At 31.3% G+C, this 25,867-nt stretch overlaps 2 protein-coding genes across 4 annotated transcripts; one reads left to right on the forward strand and one right to left on the reverse strand.

The window, feature by feature from the left end:
* The first annotated feature begins 8,292 nt into the window (after positions 1 to 8,292).
* LOC107012198 (protein COFACTOR ASSEMBLY OF COMPLEX C SUBUNIT B CCB2, chloroplastic) lies at positions 8,293 to 14,701 on the forward strand. Of its 2 annotated transcripts, XM_027915454.1 has the most exons (7): positions 8,293 to 8,670; positions 8,774 to 8,892; positions 8,976 to 9,047; positions 10,500 to 10,643; positions 10,776 to 10,929; positions 11,079 to 11,270; positions 14,061 to 14,701. In XM_027915454.1, exons 1-7 carry the CDS (start codon positions 8,460 to 8,462, stop codon positions 14,069 to 14,071), a joined length of 903 nt encoding a protein of 300 aa, XP_027771255.1. In that variant the 5' UTR covers positions 8,293 to 8,459; the 3' UTR covers positions 14,072 to 14,701. The 2 variants fall into 2 exon arrangements, with proteins under 2 accessions (XP_027771255.1, XP_015067456.1); XM_015211970.2 differs by lacking the exon at positions 14,061 to 14,701 and having other exon boundaries at positions 11,079 to 11,488.
* On the reverse strand, positions 14,483 to 18,742 carry LOC107015182 (dihydrodipicolinate reductase-like protein CRR1, chloroplastic). Of its 2 annotated transcripts, none has more exons than XM_015215374.2 (9): positions 18,541 to 18,742; positions 18,275 to 18,349; positions 18,031 to 18,096; positions 17,843 to 17,938; positions 17,595 to 17,711; positions 16,046 to 16,138; positions 15,685 to 15,786; positions 14,903 to 14,989; positions 14,483 to 14,821 (listed from the first exon to the last, which is right to left on the reverse strand). In XM_015215374.2, the coding sequence occupies exons 1-9, from the start codon at positions 18,646 to 18,648 to the stop codon at positions 14,789 to 14,791; spliced, it is 777 nt and encodes a 258-aa protein (XP_015070860.1). In that variant the 5' UTR covers positions 18,649 to 18,742; the 3' UTR covers positions 14,483 to 14,788. The 2 variants fall into 2 exon arrangements, with proteins under 2 accessions (XP_015070860.1, XP_015070859.1); XM_015215373.2 differs by having other exon boundaries at positions 18,418 to 18,741.
* Positions 18,743 to 25,867: the final 7,125 nt, after the last annotated feature.

Consider the following 25,867-nt stretch of genomic DNA (forward strand, 5'->3'; position numbering starts at 1 on the left):
CCAGGTAAATGACCGGCTTGACCCGTACTTAACCCTACAAAAACCGGTTGTAGCAGGTTGATAATGGACACGTTGCAATTGTAATAAGATCACGTAGCGGTGCTTAGATCGTACGGTGGGCATACGAGGCCGTAGGGTTGATGAGACACGTGGCGTTATTTTGTTGGCTGATCTTGTAACGGAGGATTTAACAATGTAGGTCTCGTTTAAAGGCAGTGATTCTCTACAGTCATGCCAGCTAGAGATGGAACCATCACCACCGTTGGATCGTAATATTTTTAATGATTCTTAAAATATTAAAATTTGGTACATGTATATAGAAATTTCCTTATATAGTTAACTATTTTAAGAAATAAAATTATTATTATTATATTTTTTCTTTAAATTTTTATGGAAGATATAGTTAATTATTTTAAGAAATAAAATTATTATTATTATTACATTTTTTCTTTAATTTTTATGGAAGATAAAATTCTATGAAAGGTTTAAATAAGTGCATATAATAATGTTTTTACATTTTTAAAAGAAAAGTATAAGATCAACGACTTAATTATTTTAAATTATTTTTTACACAAAATAAGATTATTCACTATTACACTTTAGGTTTATGATCATTGTGCCATTAAATTTAAAACGATTTAAGATCTATATCAATTTTGTTATTTATAAGTAAAGTTTGTTATTTGTTTAACACTTGCTGCATAACATGTATACTTTTTTGAGGTTTAGGAGTCTTTATTTTTATTGTAAAACTATAGTTAGATATTTTTTTATAATTTTACTATTTCAGGTTTTATTTTTATTTTTGGAAAAAAAATGAAGGGGATAATAGTGCCTAGTTAAGTTTTTATTAGGAGGCCAACTTAAATTAATGATTAATCGTTGATGTGTGGATCATGTATGTTGGTATTTAAATAAATTATACATGTCATTCTTGTAAGATATAGAGGAAGAAGTGGTAGTCTAATATAATAATATCAAATATTTATGATATTTGATTTTATGTTATTTTTGGAAGCACAAATTTGTTGAATGCGACTTTCAAGCGAACTCAATCTTATATCATTCATAAATAGTTATAATTATAATTTAGGATGGATTTTATCTTTTTAAACACGAGAAAGCGCTTTAATATTTATTTTAGATTTCCATTTCATCCTATTAGCATATGTGTTTGAGGAGTTTTGTATGACATAATTTTTTTTTTATTTATCCAAACAAATATAATCACATTTTATCTTTAATTTTATTTTATTATTAGAATACATTATTTGATAATAATACTTTTTTAAAACTGTGTATATATACTAATAAATATATGTCACTCGTAAAGTGTGTATTCTAAATTATTAGTTAAGTACTTTATAAGCATTAAGATCATGTTGATTAGAGTTTTTACCTTTTTTATTAAAAACTTCATAATAGACAAAATTGTCCTTTACTTGTACTCCTTAAATTATTATTTAATTATCTTAGTAATATTTAAAATTAATTAAGGACTTCTAAAATATATGGTACCTATTCAAATGGAGACATACTGGTCTGAGGTTTTTTTCTACCAAATAAAATGACTAAATTATTTACTAATATTTATTGCACATTATTTGAATTGTAAGTTGTAAAACCTCTAAGAAAATCGTTGTTGTTTGGAAGAAATAGTGTATACTGAAAAATAACAAAAGGGTTATTTGTAAATAATTAAATTAATAAATGAATTAAATTATCAGAAATTTAATGTATTGATATCAATAGATTTAATACGAGAAGGTAATAATAATTATAAGATTTAATGAAAGACGTCAAATTAAATTGAGGAGTGGAATTATACTTTTTCTAGATAAATATTTTATAATTTTCTTTGGAGGATCAACTTAGTTATACTACTAATTAATGCAATTGATAACCTCGCTATAGCATATGATATGCCTAAATAATTTATGAACTTGGAATAGATAAATAATTAATTTTCTAGAAGGTAGGGTTGTATACGCTTTAGATAAATAAATATGTTACATTAAAAAAGTATTTAATATCTATGTCAATATAATTTTTCTAACTAAATATAATAATTTGGAATTAAACAAATTGTATACACGCTAGCCTCTTTTTCTGCATTTTTCCGCTTATTTTTCTTCTTCTGTTTATTCTTATTCTTTTTCGTCTCTTTATCTTTCTCCATTTTGTTCTTCTTCTTCTTCTTTAAAATTTCACTCAAATAACTAGTCTTAAATAAGTTTTTATCCGTATTTTTTCATTTTTATCCCAAAACACGACAAGAAAAGTAACAGAAAGATAGGAAATTTGCACAAAATTATGTTTTCAAGCAGAATTTTGAAATCTATAAAATTAATGCAGCAAGAATTCACCATTGATGGTCATTATAAAGCTTCAAATTTTAAATTTCTATTTTGAATTTTACGAATTTGTGATTAGTTTTGATAGATCGTTCTCACAAATAATTGAAAAAATCATTTGGAGATTATACTCAATTTTAAGAGGGTTTGTGTAAGTTTATAAGTGATTTTAGGAGAAATATTAGATTGAAAGTCAAAAAAAAAGTTAATTTTATGGAACTATATCACAATTGTGTTAAAGTTGTATTATATATGTATTAAAATCATAAACAATAGATTATATTCAAGAGTAATACAAGTATAATTTAGTCTGTAGATTATTGTCATCTTTTTCGTTAGTGACGTTTTCATTTATCCTTAATTTTATCTTCTAATTCAACTTTAGTATTGTGTAATACATTTTTAATGCAAATTTAATTCATTTTGTAGTTTGTTATTTGTCACTATTAGATTACTTATTTAATTTATTATTAATATAAGTAATTCACCCTATAGATCGTTGTCTTGCCTTTATTAGTTACATTTTTCATTCATGCTTAATTCCCTCTACTAATTCAATTTTAGTATTTGTGTAATACATTTTTGAAAGCAAATTTAATTCATTTTTTGCAATTTATTGGTTGATTTGTTTCTATCGAATTACTTGTTTAATTTATTATTGATACAAATTTATTTCATTCTAAAGATCAACGCTTGGTCTTTCATTAGTTACATTTTTTATTCATGATTAATTCTCTCTTCTAATTCAACTCTAATATTTGTTTTATACATTTTTATATAAGTTTAATTCATTTTATAGTTTATTGGTTGTTACTTTTAAATTATTTGTTTAATTCATTATTAATACAAAATTTATTCAATTTACAGATAATAAGATGCTCTTTTGTTTGCCACATTTTGCATTCAATTTAGTTGCTTCTCTTTTTTTGGAGAGATAAAAAAAAGCTCATAAAGAAGTGGATAAAGAAAAGAGAGGAAGAAAGAGTGCGAGAGACTGGAAAAAAAATGAGTGAAAAAAGAGAAGAAAAAAAAGAGCGACAGAGAAGAAAAAGAGGAGAGGGACAATTTAATAAAATACATAATATTGTCATATAATGCTATAAATGGTAATAATTAAAGAGTTTATTTAAAATAAGTAATTATTTTTAAAAATAAATCCACTCAAGTAATTAATCTTTCCTTTAAATGACTGAGGTGTTGGTAAATGGTTTTCTCACCGGAGGGTTAATGTCGGTGTCGTTTACGACGATCTAAATCGTGACAAAAGGCTTAAAAATAGTGTTTAGGTTAGGGGTGTGCAAAAACCAAATCAACCGATAAATTAAATCGAAAAAAATGTTTTGGGTTATTGAATTTTTAATGGGCTTATAAAAAAAATTTATTGGATTTTTGATTTAGTATCAGTTTTCTACTATTGAGTTATTGGGTAAACTGGTAACCCAATAAGACGGTAATAATTTATTATCTTACCATTCCTAATTATTAAATATTAATAATTTAAAATATAATTAGACACTATAACTATATTAAATTATTTATACTCTACCAACTTCGTACTAGACTGCTTCACTAGTTTTTACTGTAAGGTTCACATTGTAGCTATTTGATTTTAGCTTTAGTCTTGTTGGACTATTTTAGTTTTAGTTTGTAATTGTTGTTATAGCATTTGCAAGTTTGTAAAGGTCAGTAATTTGATTAACATAAAAAATTTCATACTATGTTTTGATGGTCACATGTAGTTATAGCCTTCATACTATATTTTTTCTTATTGATGCAACTTCTCATTATCTTTCCTGTTTCACTATATCAAAACATTTCGAGAAGTGAGAAGACGTATAATGTTTTACGGACATTTTCTTATTGGGTAAATCGAAACTGAACCGATAATGATAAAAAATCGATAAACTGAAATACAATAAAAAATATCATATTGGTTGTTATTTGGTTGGAATATTTAAAAACCGAAAATGAATAAACCAAATCGATAATACATAAAATCAAATCGAACCGAACTGACCAATACACATCCCTAACTTAATTCTCGTTTTGTAAAATATTCTAAAATTTATATCCTTAGGAAGTTTCCATCACAAATAATTTATATACGTCTTAATTACTTCTATTTTTCTTAATAGATAGATCGCAGTAAATATTATAATGTTTTTTTATTAGTATTTGTTATGTCTTTTCTTTTGTCTATTTTTTTTTTAAAGGTTGCTTTGATATTTGTTATTTAAAATTCAAGTTTTTTTTTTTTAAAAAAAAACAATACTTCTATAAATAAGATGTTCATAAACTTTTATCTTCTTATAAAAATTAGAATTTAACTATTATAACAGTACTACAATTTTATTCATTATTAGATGAATTATTATAAATAATTAATTAATCGAGCTATTGAGATTTTTTGTTTTAATTAGATAGGTGTAATGGAGGTGGAATATTTTTTTAAAAAAAAAATACGAAGAAGAAGAAGAAGAAAAATATAAAGTGAAAAAATAAGAAGGATAGTGAGTGGAGAATCTTTGACCAGTTTTGCTTTCAAAAGTTAAATAAATTAAAGCAAAGACTATATTTTATTTTTTGATTTTCTGTTGGAACTCAATGTTAGAATTGAATATAATATATAAATATATTGTAATTATAACATGTTTAATGTGCATCACCGTTGGAATTCGTTGTTGTTATTATTTCTTTTCTCCCTTTTTTCCTTTTCATTATCATTAGTATATTCACGGGATGGAAAGATGAGGCTGGCAATATTAGTAATTGTTTACAAATAAAACAATTACGTAATAATAAACACTTTTTTTATTCATTTTATTTTCTGACGTTATCCAAACTCTAGTACATCTATAATCTATATGTCAATGTCATGTGTAATACCAAAATCTAAACGATGGATGAATGAAAAATAAAAAGTGATCAAAATAATGTGATTAAATAACATTGGGTCCTTCTCAAATTTCATAAATTTCGTGTCAAGATTCCTTGAAGTTTTTTTTTCTTTCAAAAAGTGTTGAAGCAAACGACTATAATATGTACGATTTTAGATTGTGACTTTGTATGATGTAGTTCGTGTTAATATACATGTGATTGCACTTTCTAAAGAGTGAAATAATATTTAATGATCGTGCAAACTAAGTATTTGATTAGATTCTTTACAAACATTAAACTTCAAACTTACCACAAATATTATGAAGAGATAATGCCCAAGTACCCCCTCAATCTATGCCCGAAATCTCAGAGACACACTTATACTATACTAATGTCCTATTACCCCCCTGAACTTATTTTATTAATAATTTATTACCCCTTTTCGACCTACGTGGCACTATCTTGTGGGCCCAACGATGGTTGACTTTTTTTCAAACTAGTGCCACGTAGGCTAAATAGGGGTTGAAAATTACTTATAAAATAAGTTCAGGGGGGTAATAGGACCTTAGTATAGTATAAGTGTGTCTCTGGGATTTCGGGCATAGGTTGAGGGGTACTTGTGCATTATCCCTATTATGAATGATATCGCTACAACAAAAATAACTTTTAGCGGCATTAAATATTGACACTAATAAAGAGTGCTATAATCTTTATCCACATTAGTTAAGTGTCATTAGAACCAATGTCGCTAAAGGCTTTAGGGACATATACAAAGAGTGACAATTGCCGCTAAAAATACATAGAATTAATTATCGCCAATGATCATTTTTGTTGTAGTACATGATAACGGAGAACAAACTTCAAACTCACCAAAAGAGGTGTAAATCATGTTAATAAGAAATAGTTGGCAAAAATGTTTGATAAAAGAACACAAACAAAATAAACCTGAAAAATAGAATTTCGAGATCTAAAATACCAACAAGATAAACTTTAAAAGAAAAATGTTCGAAATATATTTGAGCTTTGATCGAAATTATGGTAATAATTCCAATTTTTGAGCACGACCTATTACCCTTTGCACTATTTAATATTGTATTTTAAATGTATATATATGTCTACATGGATAAATTACTATTTATAATTTATGATGTCCACTTCACACATATATACCTTTAAAATGCACTATTAAATAGTGCAGGAATAAAATGTCGTTCTCAAAATTCGAGATTATTATAAAATTTTTAGTAAAAATTCGGATATATTTCAGACATTTTTCTCAGCTTTAAAACAATAAACATACTTAAAAAACAGAGTTTAATTTTTTTAAAAAAATATAACTTCAAAAGAATTAGGGTTGGATCTTGTAACTTCAAGAGCTAAAACACAACTAAAAAATGAAGTTGAAAAAGATGTACGTATTAATAAAACTAGAGTTTAAGTCATGAAAAAATATACTAACATCTAAGAAATTACAATTTATATCTCAAAATATAAAGTCCTTAAACATCAACAAAACGAATATTGGACATAGCATATTAATTCTAAACCTGGTATGTACAAAACTTTTGATCTATTACTATAAAATTCTAGGAGTTAATACCTCAGATGGTCACTCAACTTTGCACTATTCTCTCAGAAAGTCACTCAACTTTCAATTTTCCCTCAAAAGTCACTCAACTATGCACTCTTCTCTCAGAAAGTCACTCAACTTTCAATTTTCCCTCAAAAGTCACTCAACTATCTATTCTTTCCTCAGAAAGTCACTCAACTATCCACTCTTTCATCAGAAAGTCACTCAATCTATTAAATTATTTTTAATTAAAATTTATTGATATTAATTATTTATATAACAAACCAAAAATTTTAAAAAATAAATTAAATCATTTAGTGATCCACCCACCTAACCCGACCCATTAAAAAATATGATATGACCCATTTTATTTTATCTTTAATCCTAAATTAATCCCTCTCTTTAACCTTGAATTAGGATTAATTTAGGATTAAAAATAAAATAAAATGGGTCATATCATATTTTTTAATGGGTCGGGTTAGGTGGGTGGATCACTAAATGATTTAATTTATTTTTTAAAATTTTTGGTTTGTTATATAAATAATTAATATCAATAAATTTTAATTAAAAATAATTTAATAGATTGAGTGACTTTCTGAGGAAAGAGTGGATAGTTGAGTGACTTTCTGAGGAAAGAGTGGATAGTTGAGTGACTTTTGAGGGAAAATTGAAAGTTGAGTGACTTTCTGAGAGAAGAATGCATAGTTGAGTGACTTTTGAGGGAAAATTGAAAGTTGAGTGACTTTCTGAGAGTATAGTGCAAAGTTGAGTGAACATCTGAGGTATTAACTCAAAATTCTAGCGTGCATCTATGCTAACATACTAGTTAATTAGTTAATAATTTTTGACCAATAAGTATTTAACTACATTGATGAAACTAATCTAACAAGTTTTCATTAACTAATTTAACAAATTAATATTAGTATTAAACTAAATAACACATTAATAACTATTATTTCATAATATATAGTATTGTATTATATCATAGTGCATTATTTTGATAAATACAATTGAAGATTGCATAATTATATAATTAATGTTACACATTAACAATTTTGAAGAACAAACCTAAAAAAAATGTATAGCACTATTATATATAAAAAGATAATAAAAAATAAAATATAATTATTAATAAAGAAATACAAAATGAGAAAAAAAATAAGATCACATTAATTTGCTCTATTATACCTTTCATCATTATAAAAACAATAAATGTAACACACTATCAATTTTCATCAATTTGTTCGTCATATAAAAATAAAATTGTTTTATTACATGATATTGTAAAATTTAATAGTTATCAAAGTAAATATCGTAGTCAAACTAACTAATAGTTATCAAAGTAAATATCGTAGTCAAACTAACTAGGTAACCATCTAAACCAATCACATAACTTTGGGTAATATAATTATTTGTGTGACATGCAAAATAAAATTTCTCCATAATTGGATGCGTCCTCACTCCGTACATTCTTTTTATTTTATCCAGTAAAAAAGAAAAAAAGAAAACTCCCAATTTCTTTTAATTTTCTTTTAAGAATTCAATAGAACACGCTCGTTACTGGAGCGTGGTACAACAACATTCCGGCGACGCTTAGCCGACGGCGAGGTTTTCACTGACATTATCCGTTTGCCGGAGGGAGACGGAAGCTACCGAAAATGAGCTCTACCTGTCTATTGTTGAATTCATTAACGCCGTCAGTGTTTCCCGTGAAAAGATACGGCAAATCCATATGTCCGTCGGAATTCCGGTGCCGGAAAACCAGAAAGTCATCATCCCTGATAGTCTATAGTCGTCTTGAGAATTCTAACGAAAGCACCAATGCTCAACAGCAACAGCTTAACCTTTCCGTGCTTCGTTTCACTCTCGGTAGACCCAAAAATCTTCTATTTGTCTCTAGATTTCTATCAGTATATACGCATGTATTGTCTAGTCTCTAAAATTTGTGCCTGTGTTGGCTATTCTTTCAAAGGAATACCTGGATTGGACGAATCTTATTTGCCGAGATACATTGGCTATGCATTTGGTTTTCTTTTGGTATTGAATCACTTTCTCGGTTCAGACCCATCAGCCATCACCGCAGCGCAGCTAGTGAGTCAACAATTGTATTCAACTCTTTTGTTGTTTGTTCTCCGCAAATGTAATCTTAATCCAGTGTATACTGTTTTCTACAGAGAACGGAAGTTTTAGGTCTTCTTCTGGCTTTGTTCTCTGTTATAGTTCCTTACCTTGGGAAGTTTCTTAAGGTAATTTCTCTGTCTATGTATTTTCTGTTGAGATAAATGCACCATTTTGTTCTGTACATCATTGGCTGCTAAAACAAATCAAGCAATTTACTTGAGCCTGATCAGTTTATAAAATTATCAAATTAAAAATCAGGATATATTTTATTAACAAGTGGAAATATGTACAGAAACAAACAAGTAACTGAAGTTGCATGTGTCTGCAACTATGTATCCAAGCTACTATTCTAAGGTTAGAAATTTAGCTTCTCCAATCTTAGCTCATGTGCATATGTATTAAATGCAGCTAGCAAAGGACATTCGGCAGATATCAGCAGCTTCATTCTTTCCTTTCACATGTGATTCTGCTGAACCTAATTCATCCAAATTCCAGCTATGATTACCACATCCAAACCTAGTTTTTTGTTATACCCCATTGGAGCCAATCTGGGTCTAGTGCTATGATTACCACATGCTGCTAAAGTTGCGATGAAGATCCACTTAGGGAATTTATGGTTATTACATAACAGCCTCCTCCATGTAACCATTTGAAATGACCCCCTCATCTTTTGATACATTCTTTTTATGGAATGCATTTCAGACGCCATGACTCAAGCATCTTCGTCATATTCTTTGCCTTGAAAACCTTTTGTACCATTCAAGTTGTTTGTCTAGGTACAGCCTCCCATATTACGCTACCTATTCCGTAGTATACATGTACACACTGTACCCTTAGAGTATCTTTCTTCTTGCGTAGGTTCCATAGTAATTTGCATGCAGCTCTATTTCATGTGAAAATATCAAGGATATGTAGCCCTCCAGATGATTTTGGATAGCAAACCTTCTCCAAGCTAACAAAGCTCTTTCAGATATATCTGTTCCTCCTGTCCATAAGAATCTTCTACTGGTGGCTCAGTTAATTGAATAATTCTCTTTGGCTGAACAAAAATTTGGGACCAGAATGTTTATATAATACATTGTTAATCAAATGGACTCTGCCTGCATAGGACAACTATCTTGTAGTCCAAGATGTGATTCCACCCAACAGAGATTTTTATGGTTTGTTAGTATTGACATTACAAGCAATTGGTTTCTTAAATGCTTTTAATGCCCGGCCCCTTAAATGCTGTTATTATCTGTTCAGTTAAAGCAGTTTAGCTTTTGTCAGCAAATGAATGGACCAAGCATCAACCAAGTTTTAGGAAAAAAGAAGAAGATATGCTTAAATGATATTCACTTATGTTTGAAACTACATCTGGTCACTCATGTTGCATTCGTTGTTCTATCTTTAGCACCAAAGAGGTTTGCAACATGCTTATATGATATTCATTTCGACGGTTAATTTCCTTTAACCTGTTGTATTCATATTTTATGTAGATATTTAAGAGATAAGGTCTATAGCATCCTTCTTAAACTGGAAGATATGCTATTGAAAAATAAATCTTTAAGATATGTTAATGACTAAATTGGATTCAGGGTTCAGTTCTAGTAGAAGAAAGAAATCTTCCTGAAGATGCTGAGCAAGCCTTTGTCATTTCAGAGAACATATCAGATATTCTGAAGGAGGATTTGGCATGGGGAACCTATGTTTTGTTGCGCAACACAAGCAGCATATCAGTGGTATGTATCCATAATATCCATAGACAAGATTGTATCAACTTGGAGTAGTCAGAAGATCTTTCAAGAAGATAGTACAGATACAATTCTTAAGTTTCAAAACTTACAACTGTGAAGGTTACGTTGATTTTGTAGCTTTTCTCACTTCAAGATACAATTTGTGCTCGTGGCTACTGGAGAACACCAAAAGATGTATTGAAAGCTCACTTATGTGACTGGTTTGAGAAACAGATCCAGCAAAGTGGTCTTCATGATTTGAAGGAGACACTTTATTTTCCACAGGTCTCAGGTATTCATTTATTAATGGTGTTTCTATGAAGGAGATGTCCATTTAAATAGTAAATTACGCATTGTCTAGTTTGGATGAAGGTGAAAACTACACTGTTGATTATAACTAAGTTACGGTATGTGGTTCTCCACCATTTTGTGATAATCTAGACTCTGAAGTGTGGGAAATGCTTCCAAAAGGAACCCGTTCTCTCCTCGTGCAACCTCTAATACAATCTGAAACCTCAGCTTCCAGCCAGAAGTGGAAGAATAATGGTTTTGTGCTTGTGGCTTCCAGCAATAGTTACGCATACAACAATAAAGATAGATCATGGGTTGGAGCTGTTGCAAAGAAGTTTGGAGGTAAGTGTGTCCATGCAGATCTATAGAGCCTGTAATATTTCTTCAAAGTATGCTATAAACAAATGCTGCTGAAAATTACTTACATATATTAAAAAAAAATTGTTCAAAATTTGCTCATTGAGCTAATTTAATGACATCCATAAAGCTTCAAAGCTGCGATTAGGTGCAAACTTGGTTGCAGATATGCTACGGTGTGTACTAGTTGAATTTCCGTTTTATGTTGACATCTCTTGGTTCTACTCGCTGCCCTAGGCAAATATTTTAGTTAACCTTTTTGCTGCTAGATGTCTTATTTCTTTACCATATACTTAAATCAGGGAAGTATTCAATGTTTACTTTTGGAAAAAGTTTCACCCATGGTGTTCATTGCATGCTTGACACGCTTTTGTGAAAAAGATAGTGAAGAAGAGTTATATTTTGGTAGATGGTACTTAATAAGCTTGCGATGGATATTATCCATGACATTTTATTCTGAAAGTATTTAATATTTCAGTTTTCTGCTGTTGAAATCTAATAGCTAGTCTTTTTGATTTAAGCTTCGTGTTAGTTCACCCTTTCCTCCCTCGTCCACTGTGGAAAGAGAATAAGTGAAAGCTTAGTTTCTGACCATAGCAAGATTAGCAGCTGGTATCCAGAACTTACGATATTACAAGTCTCATTCAAGACGCTGTGGTATTTGTAAATTAATTGAAGTCTTTCCCCTCCAGAAGGCTATAGACACAAATTTTTTGTATGTAGTAGATCCTCTTTTGGTTCAACCCGCCTGAATATAAGCTTATTCATTTTTTCATTTCTCTTCATAAATCAGGATACATTCTCCTAGCTCGATAGGGCATGTAGCATCATATTGAGTAGGGATGCAATAATATGGTCAAGAAATGCATGGTACCTGAACTTCCCCTGTAATAAACATCACCGGCCCCCATAATTTTCAAGAAAAATGGTCAATACTGGACCTAATCATGCCCACAAATTCCACTCAAGGACATTAACACAATTTTGTGTAAGTGTTACGCCCTGCAAAGACAATTGGTCCTCCTGATTTTTGATATCAAGATGCTGCATAAGATTAGGATCTTTCACATCTGAATTCTCTAAGCGGAGCTTGCACTGTACCTTAATTTGGTTCTGATTTGAATAATGTTTAAAATGTTGTAGGGATAAAACTGTTTCTGGGACAAAGAATCATTTCTTAAAGACTTAAACTACATTTACTGTCTGCTTCAACCCGAAGGTTGCTAAATCTAGATAGGTGTAAAAAAACATCAAAGAGATAAGAGGACCCTATTTAGAATGTGGGTAGAAATCTATAAGAGAGTCTGGCCTAAAGACCAAATTGGTTATCTTCATGCATAAGGATACTAGGAGCCTGTTTGGCTCAGCTTAAAAGCTGGTCAAACTGACTTAAAAGCTGATTTTTGACTTATTTAGCTGTTTGGCAATACTCAAAATAACTTATTTTAAGTTAAAAAAACTTATTTTAAGCCAAAAGTTAAAAGCTGGGGTAGGGGTGCTTTTTCTTTTTTAGCTTATAAGCTGTTTTAAGTTGACCACATTTTTATTTTTTTGCCTTTAATATTTTAATATAATCTCCAAATTACCAACATAACCCTAACATCTCTTTCTTCCATTTTTCCCTTTTCACGTTTGGCATAGCAACTTCAGCACTTTTATCCAAACACATAACTGCTTATTTTAAAAATAAGTTTCAGCACTTTCAAAAGTACTTTTTTAAAGCTGCTTTTATTAAGCCCATCCAAACGGGCCCTAGATATCCTAATAGAAAAAAGAGTGCTTATTTATTGATAATGGTGGGTCATGATGCTGTGGTAGATCAAACTGGGAGTAATGTAGGTGACAATAACTTCTGTTTGACATGTTATGTAGGTGGCAACACTCTTTCTAATAAGTGCTTCACTATGGAGTTCCAATGAGACCCAGTGCATAAGTGTTGGCATAATTGCATTCATGTAGGTGACTCATTTATTTGCATTTGACCATCAGTAAGTTCAAGCAATATTGAGTAATAGCTCCAAAAATCTTGAACGAAACATAAACTATAACAAACCATTAAATTTCTTCTGTCTTGCTGTGTAAATTATTTACCTTAGCTTGTCCCCAAAAAATAGTACTCCATATGTACATCTCAACATTAAAGATTTTCTTAGAACAGCAAATCTGGATAGCATATGGTTGGAGAACATTACATGATTTAATTACCAAAAGAAGTTAATGAAAATTTATTAGAGTTTTAATTCCATATCCCAGATTTTAATGGGAGCTAGCAGAACATTTCTTAATGGTGCTTAGCAAATTAATGACCCAGGGTATGGCTTCTTTTAGTCTCTAGGACCTCCCCATCTGATTATATTTTCTTTATTGCTTTTATTGGCTTTACTTGTCCTTTCTCTATTTATTTTCTGCAAATTACTATACTCGGTTCTGTTTGAGCATGTCAGTATATTGTAAATTATCCATCATAAGGATGGTTTGTGCAATAGGAGAAATTGATATCCATTCTATGAAGTTCAGATATAAAAATATTCCTCTGTTCTTTAGGCCTAGTGATATATATATATATATATATATATATATATTTATTTATTTTTCTTTAAACAGTTAGAAGCTAACTGTCTTAATTATTAGCTTTAAGGTTAGTCATTGGTTCGTATGTAAGCTTGGATTGAATAGTCTCTTATTTTTCTAGCCTTTGGCTATTTATCTTGATCATGTGAAATGTCAATTTAAAGTGTACAGCATCCTGTGACAATTTGCTTTGTTTCTTTATAGGCAAAATTTGAAATTTCCATGTACTCTATTGAAATCTGTCTTTGAGGGAGTTCTTTCGATTGTGCGACTAGAACTACAACTAGTCTTCGAAATGCCATGGCTGGAATTTGGTTCTTTGATGTGTAAGAATATACAACTAATGATGAATCTTTATAGAGTATGCAAGGAGCAAGAATCTAAAGAGGAAAAGGTAAAAAAATTAAAATAACAACAATGATTTAGGGCTCCATTGGCTGGATTCAATGTTTAGAGCACGGAGATGGATTTGATACCAAATGCAACTTGAGCTTCCCTCGGTGAAATCTTAAGTAAAACAAATGCTGTTTACTAATTACTACCTGTCAACCAGGTGTGAGGTAAGGGAGGAAAGAAGAATTGCAGTAAGAATGAAGAGCTGTCTCAAATTAGATTGGAAGTATGAATTTCGAAAAAAGGGTGGGGTGTGGGGGTGGTGGGATATTATTCAGTTTAAGTTTGACATCTTCTACAGAGTACAATTTCTATATTCCGGCTTTTAGGCAACATGGGAAAAAAAATATTCTCAAATTTAATCAGCTCTTTAATAAGTTGCTTATTGTGATCCGACATTTTTGTAACATTCTTTTGACAGCAGTATATTGGGAATTTCTCTCTTGGCTGCATCTGTCTTTCGTATCTCTCCATTCATGTACTCTTTACAAGATATCTCAGTGTTGCCTATGGTCCCATTAGCCTCTTAGTATCTGTTCTTATAAAAACTTCTCCAAGCCATAGACCAGGTTCTGCCCAGGGAAAACAAAGAGAGTTGTGTAGTCTGTGAAATCGATGCTGAAATATGTTAAGAAATGGTTAATCTATGGTACCTTGAGGCGAACAACTTTTCTAATGGCCAGAATCAAGCCTGGCATGAGACATTGCACATCTGTGATATCATGCTTTAGTGTGTAAACCTGATCAACAACAGTTACAAATGAGATTCTCATAAATACAAGGGGGATCTATGTTGTAAATCTTAGTACCTTCTTCACGAACACTTGTAGGAATTCTCCTTAGCTTGAGGTGTGTCGAAAGACACCGTCCTTGAGGATATTTGACCTACTATAGGTGCATCCCCAGGATTCAACAAGCTCTTCTAGTATCAAACTAGGAGCCAGAATCTAACAAAGATTTAATAGAGAAGAAAAACCCAACAACATAACCATAATCAGGAAATATTACACTTTGCAAACCCAAAGAATCTTATATAGGCAACAAAAGAGACAAAAGGGCTCTGACTTTTCTTTTTCTTTAATCTTTGGATGTTGTTTCAGAACGTTAGAGCCCTTTTGTTGCCTACATAGGATTCTTTGCATTTACTTTCATGAAATGGGCAAAAGTATAATCCTGATTATGATTCTATTGCTGCGTTTTCTTCTCTATTAAATCTTTATTAGATTTTGGCTCCTAGTTTGATACTAGAAGAGCTTGTTGAATCTCGGGGGACACACCTATACCGGGAGAAATATCGGACAACGTCTATTGACACATCTCAAGCTATGGAGAATTCCCTAGGAGTGTTTGTGAATAAGGTATTTTCAATAAGATTTACAACAATCTATGGCCACTGTCTACCGTAGTGAACCGAGAGTATGGTTCAGCAACATACCTCTCCTGGCCTCGAGAAGTAAACTGATGTACTAGATGGGAGCCCTGGTAGAACCAAGCTGTGAACACGCACTCCGTCTTCCCCAAGAACTTGACCCCTTGCCTTGAAGAACAGAAGATAAAAGCAGCCAAATATCAGAACGTTCCTGAAGTCAAGAAATTGCCTAGTCCGTAGACCCAATTACTCCAAAGTTCTGCTGGATTATAAACGTTCTTATGTTATAAATGTTCTCATGTTATTTGATTTGGCTTATTTTGAAGGATTTAACAGTTCATAGTTCTTCTTTATGTTCAATTACAAGCTTGAAAACTATGAATTGCATGTAGCAAGCACCGTGTCTGTAAGATTTGTTGCATCTTACCGGAATATCACTAGAAATGTCATCTCTATTATACAGCTGACCCAAATTGGAAAGGTTGTTAGCAATTTGAACTGCATCCTGGCTTGGAAAATCCTGCAGCCAGCAATAATTTCATTACTCTTGACCACTGATTTTGGTGATTCAATAGGTAGCATTTAATGAACGATAGGTTTCTTCTTCTTATACTAGCTACTAATATGATTGAAATGCATGAAATGTTCAGAGCATGATGTACGAGAATATTAATAGTATTGACAGTTTACTCTGGAATGCATCAGTTGAATCTCTAGTCGCTTTCTTTGTATTAAGAAAATTAGCTTAAAAACTGATCTAGAGAATCAGAAGACGAGAGACAATTGAGATCTGATCAAGTGCTCTCAACCTACACGCTGAGGGTCCAAGTCATGTTGGAGAGTAAGTGGGAACACTATTGATCCTGCTCACTTTTAGACCTTGTAATTGTTCAAATTTCACAGGTGAAATACAAACTTCATGACAAATTGACAAAGACTACTCCGAAAAGTTATTGTTTATGAATCATACCGACTAGGGTTGTGTATCGGTCGATTCGTCGGTTTTAAAATTTATCAGGTTGTCTTATTGATTATCAGTTTGTAGAGATGCTAAATTGTTATTGATCCATTAAGATATTGGCTTATCGATTATTGGTTTATCAGTTTTTCATCGTTATCGATCTAACCATTAAGATTTGACATAAAAGAAAAAACATTGAAAATCACTTAGAAACAAGGTGACAAACCAAATAAACCATGTACTTAAGTACACAAGTTACATCTTGGTCAAAAGTAAACACTTTTCATTATTGAATAACCAAGTGTTTGAGACAATAAAAAATAAAAGTAGGAAATTAAACTCTAAGTCGAGGACTTTATATACAAAATGGTATAAATATTATTATTTAATTAACTATCGGGTTATCGGTTATCCGTTAAAAAAAAAAACTTCAAACCGTTAAGAACCGATAACCCGATAACAAAAAAAAATCAAAACCGTTATCAAAACCACTAAATCAATAACCCAATACTATAAACTAATTATTTTTTTATCGATTCGACTTATCGGTTTCGATTCGGTTTTGAACAGCCCCAATACCGATTGAAAAAGAATAAAGAAGAAGATTCGGAGCGTAAAGGTGTAGAAAGGACGAGCGGGTCACTGTTAGCATTTGCTGTTTGATTAAGATGACAATAAATTCTACACAAAGGTTGGTTACCTAATTGGCTGTATCCAGCTAGGTTATGGACCCATGCATTAAGCTTTACTATCATCATTAATATTTTATTCGAAAAGAAGAATTTTATGGCATTACTAACATATTAGATGGTGTTAGGTCTTGGCCATGGGACCCTTCTAGTGTTGAAATTAATAGAATTCCCCTCAATTAGTTATATGTGTTGTGCGGAAAATATCTTTCTTCCATCAAAATGGCGAAACTATAATCTTCATAAATATTTAAAGAAGTCGAGAAGATTCAACATTTTAGTGCATATGCATAAAAATAAGTCAACAGCCACAGGGTTGTACTTACCAGTGGATTAGCTCTAGACTCAACAATTTCAACATTGTTGTAGTGAAAAGAAGCTGAAATTGCTGCTTGTTGAAGAAGTATGGATCCAATTGATAGAGTTGGTGCAACCAAACAACCCTGACATCAATGCCAAAATTAAGTAGAATTATTTCTCGGCATAATATATAAACGTGCCCATTGACTTGACCTTAATTGGTCATATGATGAAATTGCTGTGTAAATTTGTAAATCTCACCCTGCACCCTCACCGTGCTGGCCTTCTCGCATAACATAGATAAAGCCATGACAGTTTCTTGCTTAATTCTGGGAACGTAAACAACACTATTCATCCCAAATGCTGTTGCCTATGAAACAAAATTAAATCATCATAAATTTCGCCTTCTCAATTTTCGTTTTTGTTAAAGAAGTAAATATTACAATTAAGAAAAGATTGGACCTGTTTGACATTGTCGTAAACTGTAGAAGGATCAGTGAAATCAATGACTACTCCCGTTGCTTTTAACTACAATAATTGAATTTCACAATGACAGAAAGGTCAATTCAAATATTCAATAACATAATTTTTTACATGCTCGGATGGTAAACACCCTTCACCTCCTAACTTTGAGATCGTAAGTTCAAGTCATACCATACCCGGAAGCAAAAAGGTTAGAGCTCCTTCGGAAGGATAAAAAGGTTACCTGGGATATCGAACCCAAGACCATGGTAAGGTCGTTAATTATTGGTATTTCTAGAGGCTCTTCCATGTCACAAACCTGAAATTTAATAAAACAAATTTTTTGTTACAAGTGAATAGTGGAAATGAAGAAGCAAGTGAATTGACCTGTCCAATATCTTGTCCAACAAAATTAGAATCAACAGCGCCAGCCAATTCCATTCCTCTAGCTTTAGTGACAGCAATAACGGCAGCTCTGCCAATTTCCTTAGCAGCTCCATTTATGATTACCTTCACATTGTTGTTTTGAGATGATGATGATGAGCAACAGATGAATGGCTTTGTCTTTATAATTTTTTTAGAATTGATAAAGTATGTTTGGCAGCTCAAAATCGCCATGGATATATGATTACAGTCTTTTGGTTACTCTGTTTCTCAAAATTTGGATAAAAAGTTTACTTTTTTGTGTTAAAAGATAAGGGTTTTCCTGCCTTTCATTATGTCCTTGTTGGGACGCGCACGTACTTGTTCAGTCGGACTAGCCCGCGATCGATTAGGACCGTGTAATGGTGATAGTGATTGACAATAGTGGTGATTGCTGTCGTAATGATTGACGGGGCCATTTGTGATTTGTGCGATGAATGTTGATAGATCAGCTCAATTAGTTGACTATCTAAACTTTCATCTTATTGGTGTGAGTTTAATTTTGTACCTTATAATCTCCTTATAATTTTTCGTTTCGTTTTATGATTCATCTCCAATTTTAAAAATATATATTTTTTTAAAAATTATTGTGCGCGACTCCGCCATTGGTTGATGGTGGTAGAGATTGCTGGTGAAGGTGCATAGTCGATGTTGAAGGTAATTGTACGATGATAATGGATAAATTAAAGTAGTAACAAGATATTATATGCATGAATTTTTAAATAAATTATGTCTTAATTATTGTATTATTTTTTTATCTTAATTATTGTATGATAATTTATGATATAATACAATTTTGTGAAGGATCAAAATTTATTCCGAGCATATAAATGATTTGTCAGAGAAAAAAATTAAATGTATATTTAATAGGTTGAGATGTGAACACTTCAATTTCTGACCCATTCGGATAAGTGAAATTAAATAGGGCTTATACCATTTTTAAAATTAGGGACCCTAATAATTAAGTTGAAAAAGAATTAATACCAAAATTTGGGTCAAGTGTCAAATAACTTTGAGTCGCTTTACAAGTTGTATATTAAAAAAATATGCATGTAATACATATGTAGAAATAATTCAGAGTCAGATTTAAATTTGATTTTTTAATTTTGACTGATAAGCGAAAAGTTATAAGTTAGAATGTGAATTAAAATTTAATTTTAATTTTAAATATATCGATAATTTTCTTCTTCTTACATTATTCTTAATTTAATTGTTTACACAGGTTGTTTGTCAATATTTCTGTTATTCATCAATTAATATATATATGAGTAACTAATATTATGTATAGCTGATAATTCTGAGTAACTAGTCAATACAAAAGTTACAAATCTTGACAGAGGAATTAATAAAAAAGGAAAATGGATATGCGAATGATGTCAAATAAATTATTTATATCTTTTGTTATATTTTAAAATAATAAATATCTTTGTTGTTTTTTCAAGAGACTATAAATATTCTTAAGAGTCAACAATTTAATTTTTTAGTGACGTAGCAAGCTACTTAAAAATAATCTCTCCATTCAAGCATTGCCGATTAGGATTTATTACAAGAAAATTGGACCTTTAGGTGCGACAGAAATGGTCACAAAATCTTAGATTATTGTCATTAAAGGTTTTCATTGATTTTTAGTATTAGATTCTAAGAATAGTTTTATGTTTTTTTTAATAACAGGCACATTATCTCTAGAAAATCACAATTAACGTCGATTAAGGAGAATTTTGAAGACACTACATGTTTTTTAATTTCATGTCATATGTAAATGCATAAAATGTAGAATAATACATTGTGTAGTAGGAGATTCGAGTTAAAAAGGTAATTTAGGATCTTTTCGTAATAATATTGAATATTTTAATATTGATAGTAAATGTATATATTGATTTTAGAAATTTAAGTTGTAATCGAAAATTAATTACTATTTTCTCTTGTTGAAAAATAGATTTTATTAGCGATTTTTAATTGCCACTAAATATTACTGGCTATTGTAGCCCTCTAATTGACACCTAAAAATCTGTCAAAATCATTATTGGCGATATTATTGAATTTTGTGATGATGTAGTCGTTGCTGAAGGTCCAATTTATTGTAACAAATCCTACCAAGCAATGCTTAGATAGATGTATTAGTTCCACATGATTTGTCACATTACTTAAAATTTATGTCAACTCTCGAGAAAATCTTTAATCTCTTAAATTAATAACAAAAGTATTTTTTTATCCAAAAACATAATCGAGTATATAAATAATTTATTTTGTATAATTTAGAAGTAATTTGATCTCTTTTCTGATAAAACAAAATGGACTACATCACCTATGCAACTGTAGGGTGGGCTAAACAAAAGTACAGAACTACTTACACCAAGTTAGGTGTGTTAAGGATAGGATCGATATAATCGATGGGAAATACTATTAATTGCAAAAATTATTTTCTCTACTTTTAGTACTAAGGGAAGTTATTTTACTAATTTTTAAGGAATTTAATTTCCGATAAAAAAGATATTAATCTAACATGCGAAACACTGACACACGTAAATTTATATATTATTATTATTTGAATATAGAATTGTTTTGTAAATAAAAAAAATCAACCTTATTAGAAAGGTGGAGGTAATCTCTTTAATTTTTTTTAATTAAATAAAGAAAACTGCTAATATTACAAAACACAATTTGAACAAAAAGATGTCTTGGGATTTTTCTATATTGAGAAGATGGTCATTTTTAAAAGTCTGTTTGTTCAGTGTTGTTTTTATCAATCTGTTAAGTATAGAAAAGTTTTTTAGGTGGTAATAAAGTGATAGAAACACAAACGGAAAAGCGGAAAATTAGGTCGCGGACCTAATTTATCCGTCGAAAGTTAATTCAAAAGAAGAATAACTGTCTAATTCTTACAATGAATTCATTTATCTCATTAACGATTAACATAACTTTTATCATTCTTTGAGAAAGAAAAGTTTAAAATAAAAAATAAAAAATTAGAGTGAAACTAATTAAAGGTGCCAACTACTGGAAAGAAAACTTGAAGAGAACCACATTTTGTATGATATATATAATATATCATCGCAAGAATTGTGATATTATAATGAGTATAAATTTTTTAATTTTAATTAGATACGTTGGATCTAAAAACAGTTAAACACGCTCCTAAATTATCTTTTTTTTCCTTTAAAAGCTTTGTTGTGCGAATTTAAATTATTTAGGTAGTATAATGGGTGAATGTAAAACAAAAAGCATGACAAAATTACAATTTTTTTTGGTTATAATAAAAAGTCTCAAATATTATTATTTTTTTTAAAAAAAACTATTATCACCTGTACTCAGATTAGGAAAAACAGAAATAGAAAATGATGAAATAGACAGAAAATAAATAATCCGAGTCTATAGAATCCATTGTGTTTCCTTAAGAAACTTAATCTCCTCAAATACTTGAGGTTGTAGATTAATTCCTCTAAAGATAAAACGGATTAACTATTGGAGAAGTAGTGGTACCTCAAACTTTAATAATTTTAGCAAACTCAAGAATAGCTACGAGAGCACACACAAACTTAGTCAGTCGACAATTTCATTTGTAAGAAAATGTATACAATTTTTTTTTCAGTGTTTGAAAAATGAGAGATCCCTCTCAATTTATAGCCAATTGCAGTGTAACACCTCTAAAACGACTTAGGTAAAACTAGAGCCTAACACGTACGTCATGAGGTTTTAAAGTCCTAAAATGGTTTATAATAATGTTTTAAGGCAATGTCTAAAGTCTGGTGATGTTTGGAGGCCAAACGCCCAAGAACGTCTACGACGTTCGAAAGATTTGCCTTGAGACGTAGGTGCGCATTTGCATGTTTTACGTGTTCGTTTCGGTTGAAATTGATTTTAGAGGTCCCTAACATGTACGAGTGTATTTAAGTTGGAAACGCCCGGGCACGACTCTCTAAGGACCAACTTAAGGGTCCTTAAGGAGGACCTAACTTTTAAGCCAAAAGCTGTCAAAACCAGTCCAATCAATGGGAGGCAATTGACATCTAGTAGGTCAGTCGATGCCCCGTCGTTTGAGGGTAGGTTGACACTTAGCCTAGGGAGCTTGAGCCCCATTTGTTGAGTCTCTGACCCAATCAACTACTTTCCAGCACGGCTCGTCGATGGGTTTACACCCCCGTAGATTGAGGCCGTCGATTGACACTTGTAGAATTTTCTGAGGGTCTCGGCCAAGCCTTGGGCATTTTAGGTATTTCATCTAATGTTCTAAAAATTAATTGGGTGGTTTCTTAAGGTTATTATGGGTATTTTAAGTAGTTTTATAAGTCTAGAACCCTTAACCAAGTTCATTATTCAAAATCAAAACCCCAAAGAAGAACTCTCTAGAACACCATTAAAGCTTAAAGGGAGATTGAAGCTTGGAGCTTGATTCCTCCATCAATTTTCTCTGAATTTCGTGGTTTAGCATCAATTAAGGTATGATTTTCATCCTTGAATCTCTTTTCTTCAAGGAGTCAATCTTCAAAGTGATTTCAAAGAGCTTTTCAGAAGATGAATTGTTCTATTTTGTAGTCTAGCCATGTGTTCTTGCATAAAACATTTTGATCAATGTATGTTAATTTGATGATTTTAGACTAAAAACTCCATGAACCCATGCAAACCAAGCAATCCTAGTTTTGACTATATTATGGGTGATATGATTATGCCTCAATAGTGTTTATTTCTTGTGTAGTTTGATGTAGGCTATTGAATTATGAAAGAAACATGTTAGAATTATACGTAGGTTGTCCTAAATTGATGAGTTCATATTGTATTATCTAGATTCATTGTATATTGTGATTATTGGGTCGAATTGGTGACTATGACTATTGATAAAAACCTTACAGTATTGAGTTGGTTGAATTGACTATGGATTGGAGTTGTGAGATTGGATTGGTGGTATATTTATAAACTTATCTATATTGTGTAGTATAGGTCTTGAATTATGATAATGTTTGGTATGGTCCACTTATGGTGGCGGTGCTCATGTGTTATACTTGTGAATAATGTGACCTCATCGGCATTACTTTACGAATCGTGAAATAATGTGGCCTTGTCAGCATTACTTTATGAATTATCGTATTATCATGTTATAACATGAATATGTGATCATTGTAAAGCTCTATATGGTTTATGTGTATATGTGAAGTCAAAGTATGTGTTCTTCTAAGTGATTATATGTGATCATGATAGGCTATAGTGATGTCTTGTAAGTGTATACTTGATATTGGAGTATGAATCTTCCTAGTTGACTATATGAACATTATGATGAGTTACGTTGATGATTCTATAGAAGTGTGTAGAGTGACTTACAAGTATACTTAGTTGACCCTATATGCTACACGAATGATATTGTACATGTAATAAGATGGTAATGAAGTGTGTCTTGTTTTGGTAGACCTACGTCCCTTACTTGATACATGAAGAATGTGAATATGAATGTTGACTTAGTGGGATAAAACACCTTTGTCATAAATGTATATGTATGATAGAACATGATCTTGAATATAGTTAAGTGGTCATTTATGTGGAACCTTCTAGAAAAGAGGTTATGATATCCTTGAAGTCGAAAGTCGTAATGATATCCTTCTTGTGTGAATGATGGAGTTAGGGGTGGTTGACTGGAACGACATGAAATCATCCTTAGGAAAGTCATTGAGTTATCCTAATAACCATTGTAGGCAGCCCTAGTGGACCCTCTTTGGTAAGGCGTGTTATGATTGAGTTATGACTAAGATATGATACCTCTTCATATGTTCCTTTATTGAATTACTCTATGAGAACAGATGCTAGCACGAGAGAATATTCTTGGGGAATAGCTCCAGTTGAGATAGAGATTAGAGTACAAAGAAACCCTTGATATTCCTTAACCATGTGCCTACATGGGTTATGTCCTAGTTCTACCCTTGGCAAGTAAAACACCCTCTGTCGGAGTAGGGTTGACTCCAGATTCCATGTCTAGCTAGTATGGTCTGTGTCGGTTATTGCCTATTCTCATCATGTGGGATACATGTCAATGTTGGATAAGTTCTATAAAGTTTAGGTAGTTGAATGAGACGCTATCTAGACATTGCACGAGTAGGCTTTAAAGATGTAGGTATGTAGGTTTCCTAGGTCTTCTCCAAAACCATTATGTGAAAGTCCTTAATTGTTGAATGTCTCTTAGATAACTTAATGAACATAGTGACTTAAGTTAAAAGTATGTTAATGAAAAGGCATTTAGCTAGATTAGTTTTAAGGATTGCTTAGGTAGGCTTGGAGAGGGTGTATGAGCATTCTCTTCATATCTTACCTAAGTGAGTTTTAGGTAGTCTTTAGGATCACTTTGGTGTGTGTGAAGGGGTTGTATGGGAGGTCGCTTCATAACTTACTCAAGTGAGCCTTAGAATCACCTTTGGTAGGAGGGTTATGGTTATGTGAATCGAAGTGATATTGATGTTATATTGTGAAATGTGACTATATGTGCTTATGTTGACTTAATATGTTCTCTTATACTTGTTTTATGAAGTTTTACTAAAAAAAAGAGCATGTTTTTAATAAATGTCCTTTTAGCATGATTTTATTGCATCACACCATACTTAGTGCATTCTAATGTACTAATTACATATATTTTATCTTATCTCTAAAGGTGTAGGTGACATTTGAGAGGAGTCTTGAAGTGAAGCTTGGATATTAACATTCCATTCAAGCAAATTTCGGTATGTCCTCACTAGATTCGAGGACATCACTATGTTTTAGTTTTCTTGATTGAAAGTATTGTAATAGACTTAGATATTTCTATATATTGATGTATGAGTCGTGTCCCAAGATATTCGTGTGTCTAAGATGGCGACTTTGAGACTTAGCCTTTCCTTATGATTTTCTATAAAAGAGATACTTTGAAGTATTACTATTTCGTGTGAAAATTTTTAATCCCGCACTATTTTCATACATGTATGCAATGAATGATGTCACAGGGCTTGTACAAGACCTCTGAGAGGTCAAGTACGCCGTGCCGCGATCCGAGGGAATGTCATGTTTTCTAGGGTGTGCTTACGGGTCGTGACATGCAGCAAGAAACATCTATTCGAACAAGAGTGGAGGAACAATTCCTTTCAGAATGACTTCACAGTTACGTGCGAATTTTGAAATATTATCTATCAATCATTTACCTAAGCCAAAGTCAAAGCCGTCAAGCGACAACGGTGCGAGCGGCACCTTCTACTTAACCCTTAAAGAATTAAGGAAGTGTTTCTTAACCCTTTAAGAACTAAAAGAAGTAATTTCTAATATAATGATAACTTTTGTTTCTTCTTCTACTAATAGTAGATAAATGACTTTTCACTTATTCCCTCCAAATTGGCCCACATTTTCCAATTTCTCTTTCAACTTATTTTCCATTTACACCTAGTTAAAACACCATAAGAACACTTAT

Source organism: Solanum pennellii, chromosome 3 (genome assembly GCF_001406875.1).
Source record: "Solanum pennellii chromosome 3, SPENNV200".
NCBI classification, from domain to species: domain Eukaryota; kingdom Viridiplantae; phylum Streptophyta; class Magnoliopsida; order Solanales; family Solanaceae; genus Solanum; species Solanum pennellii.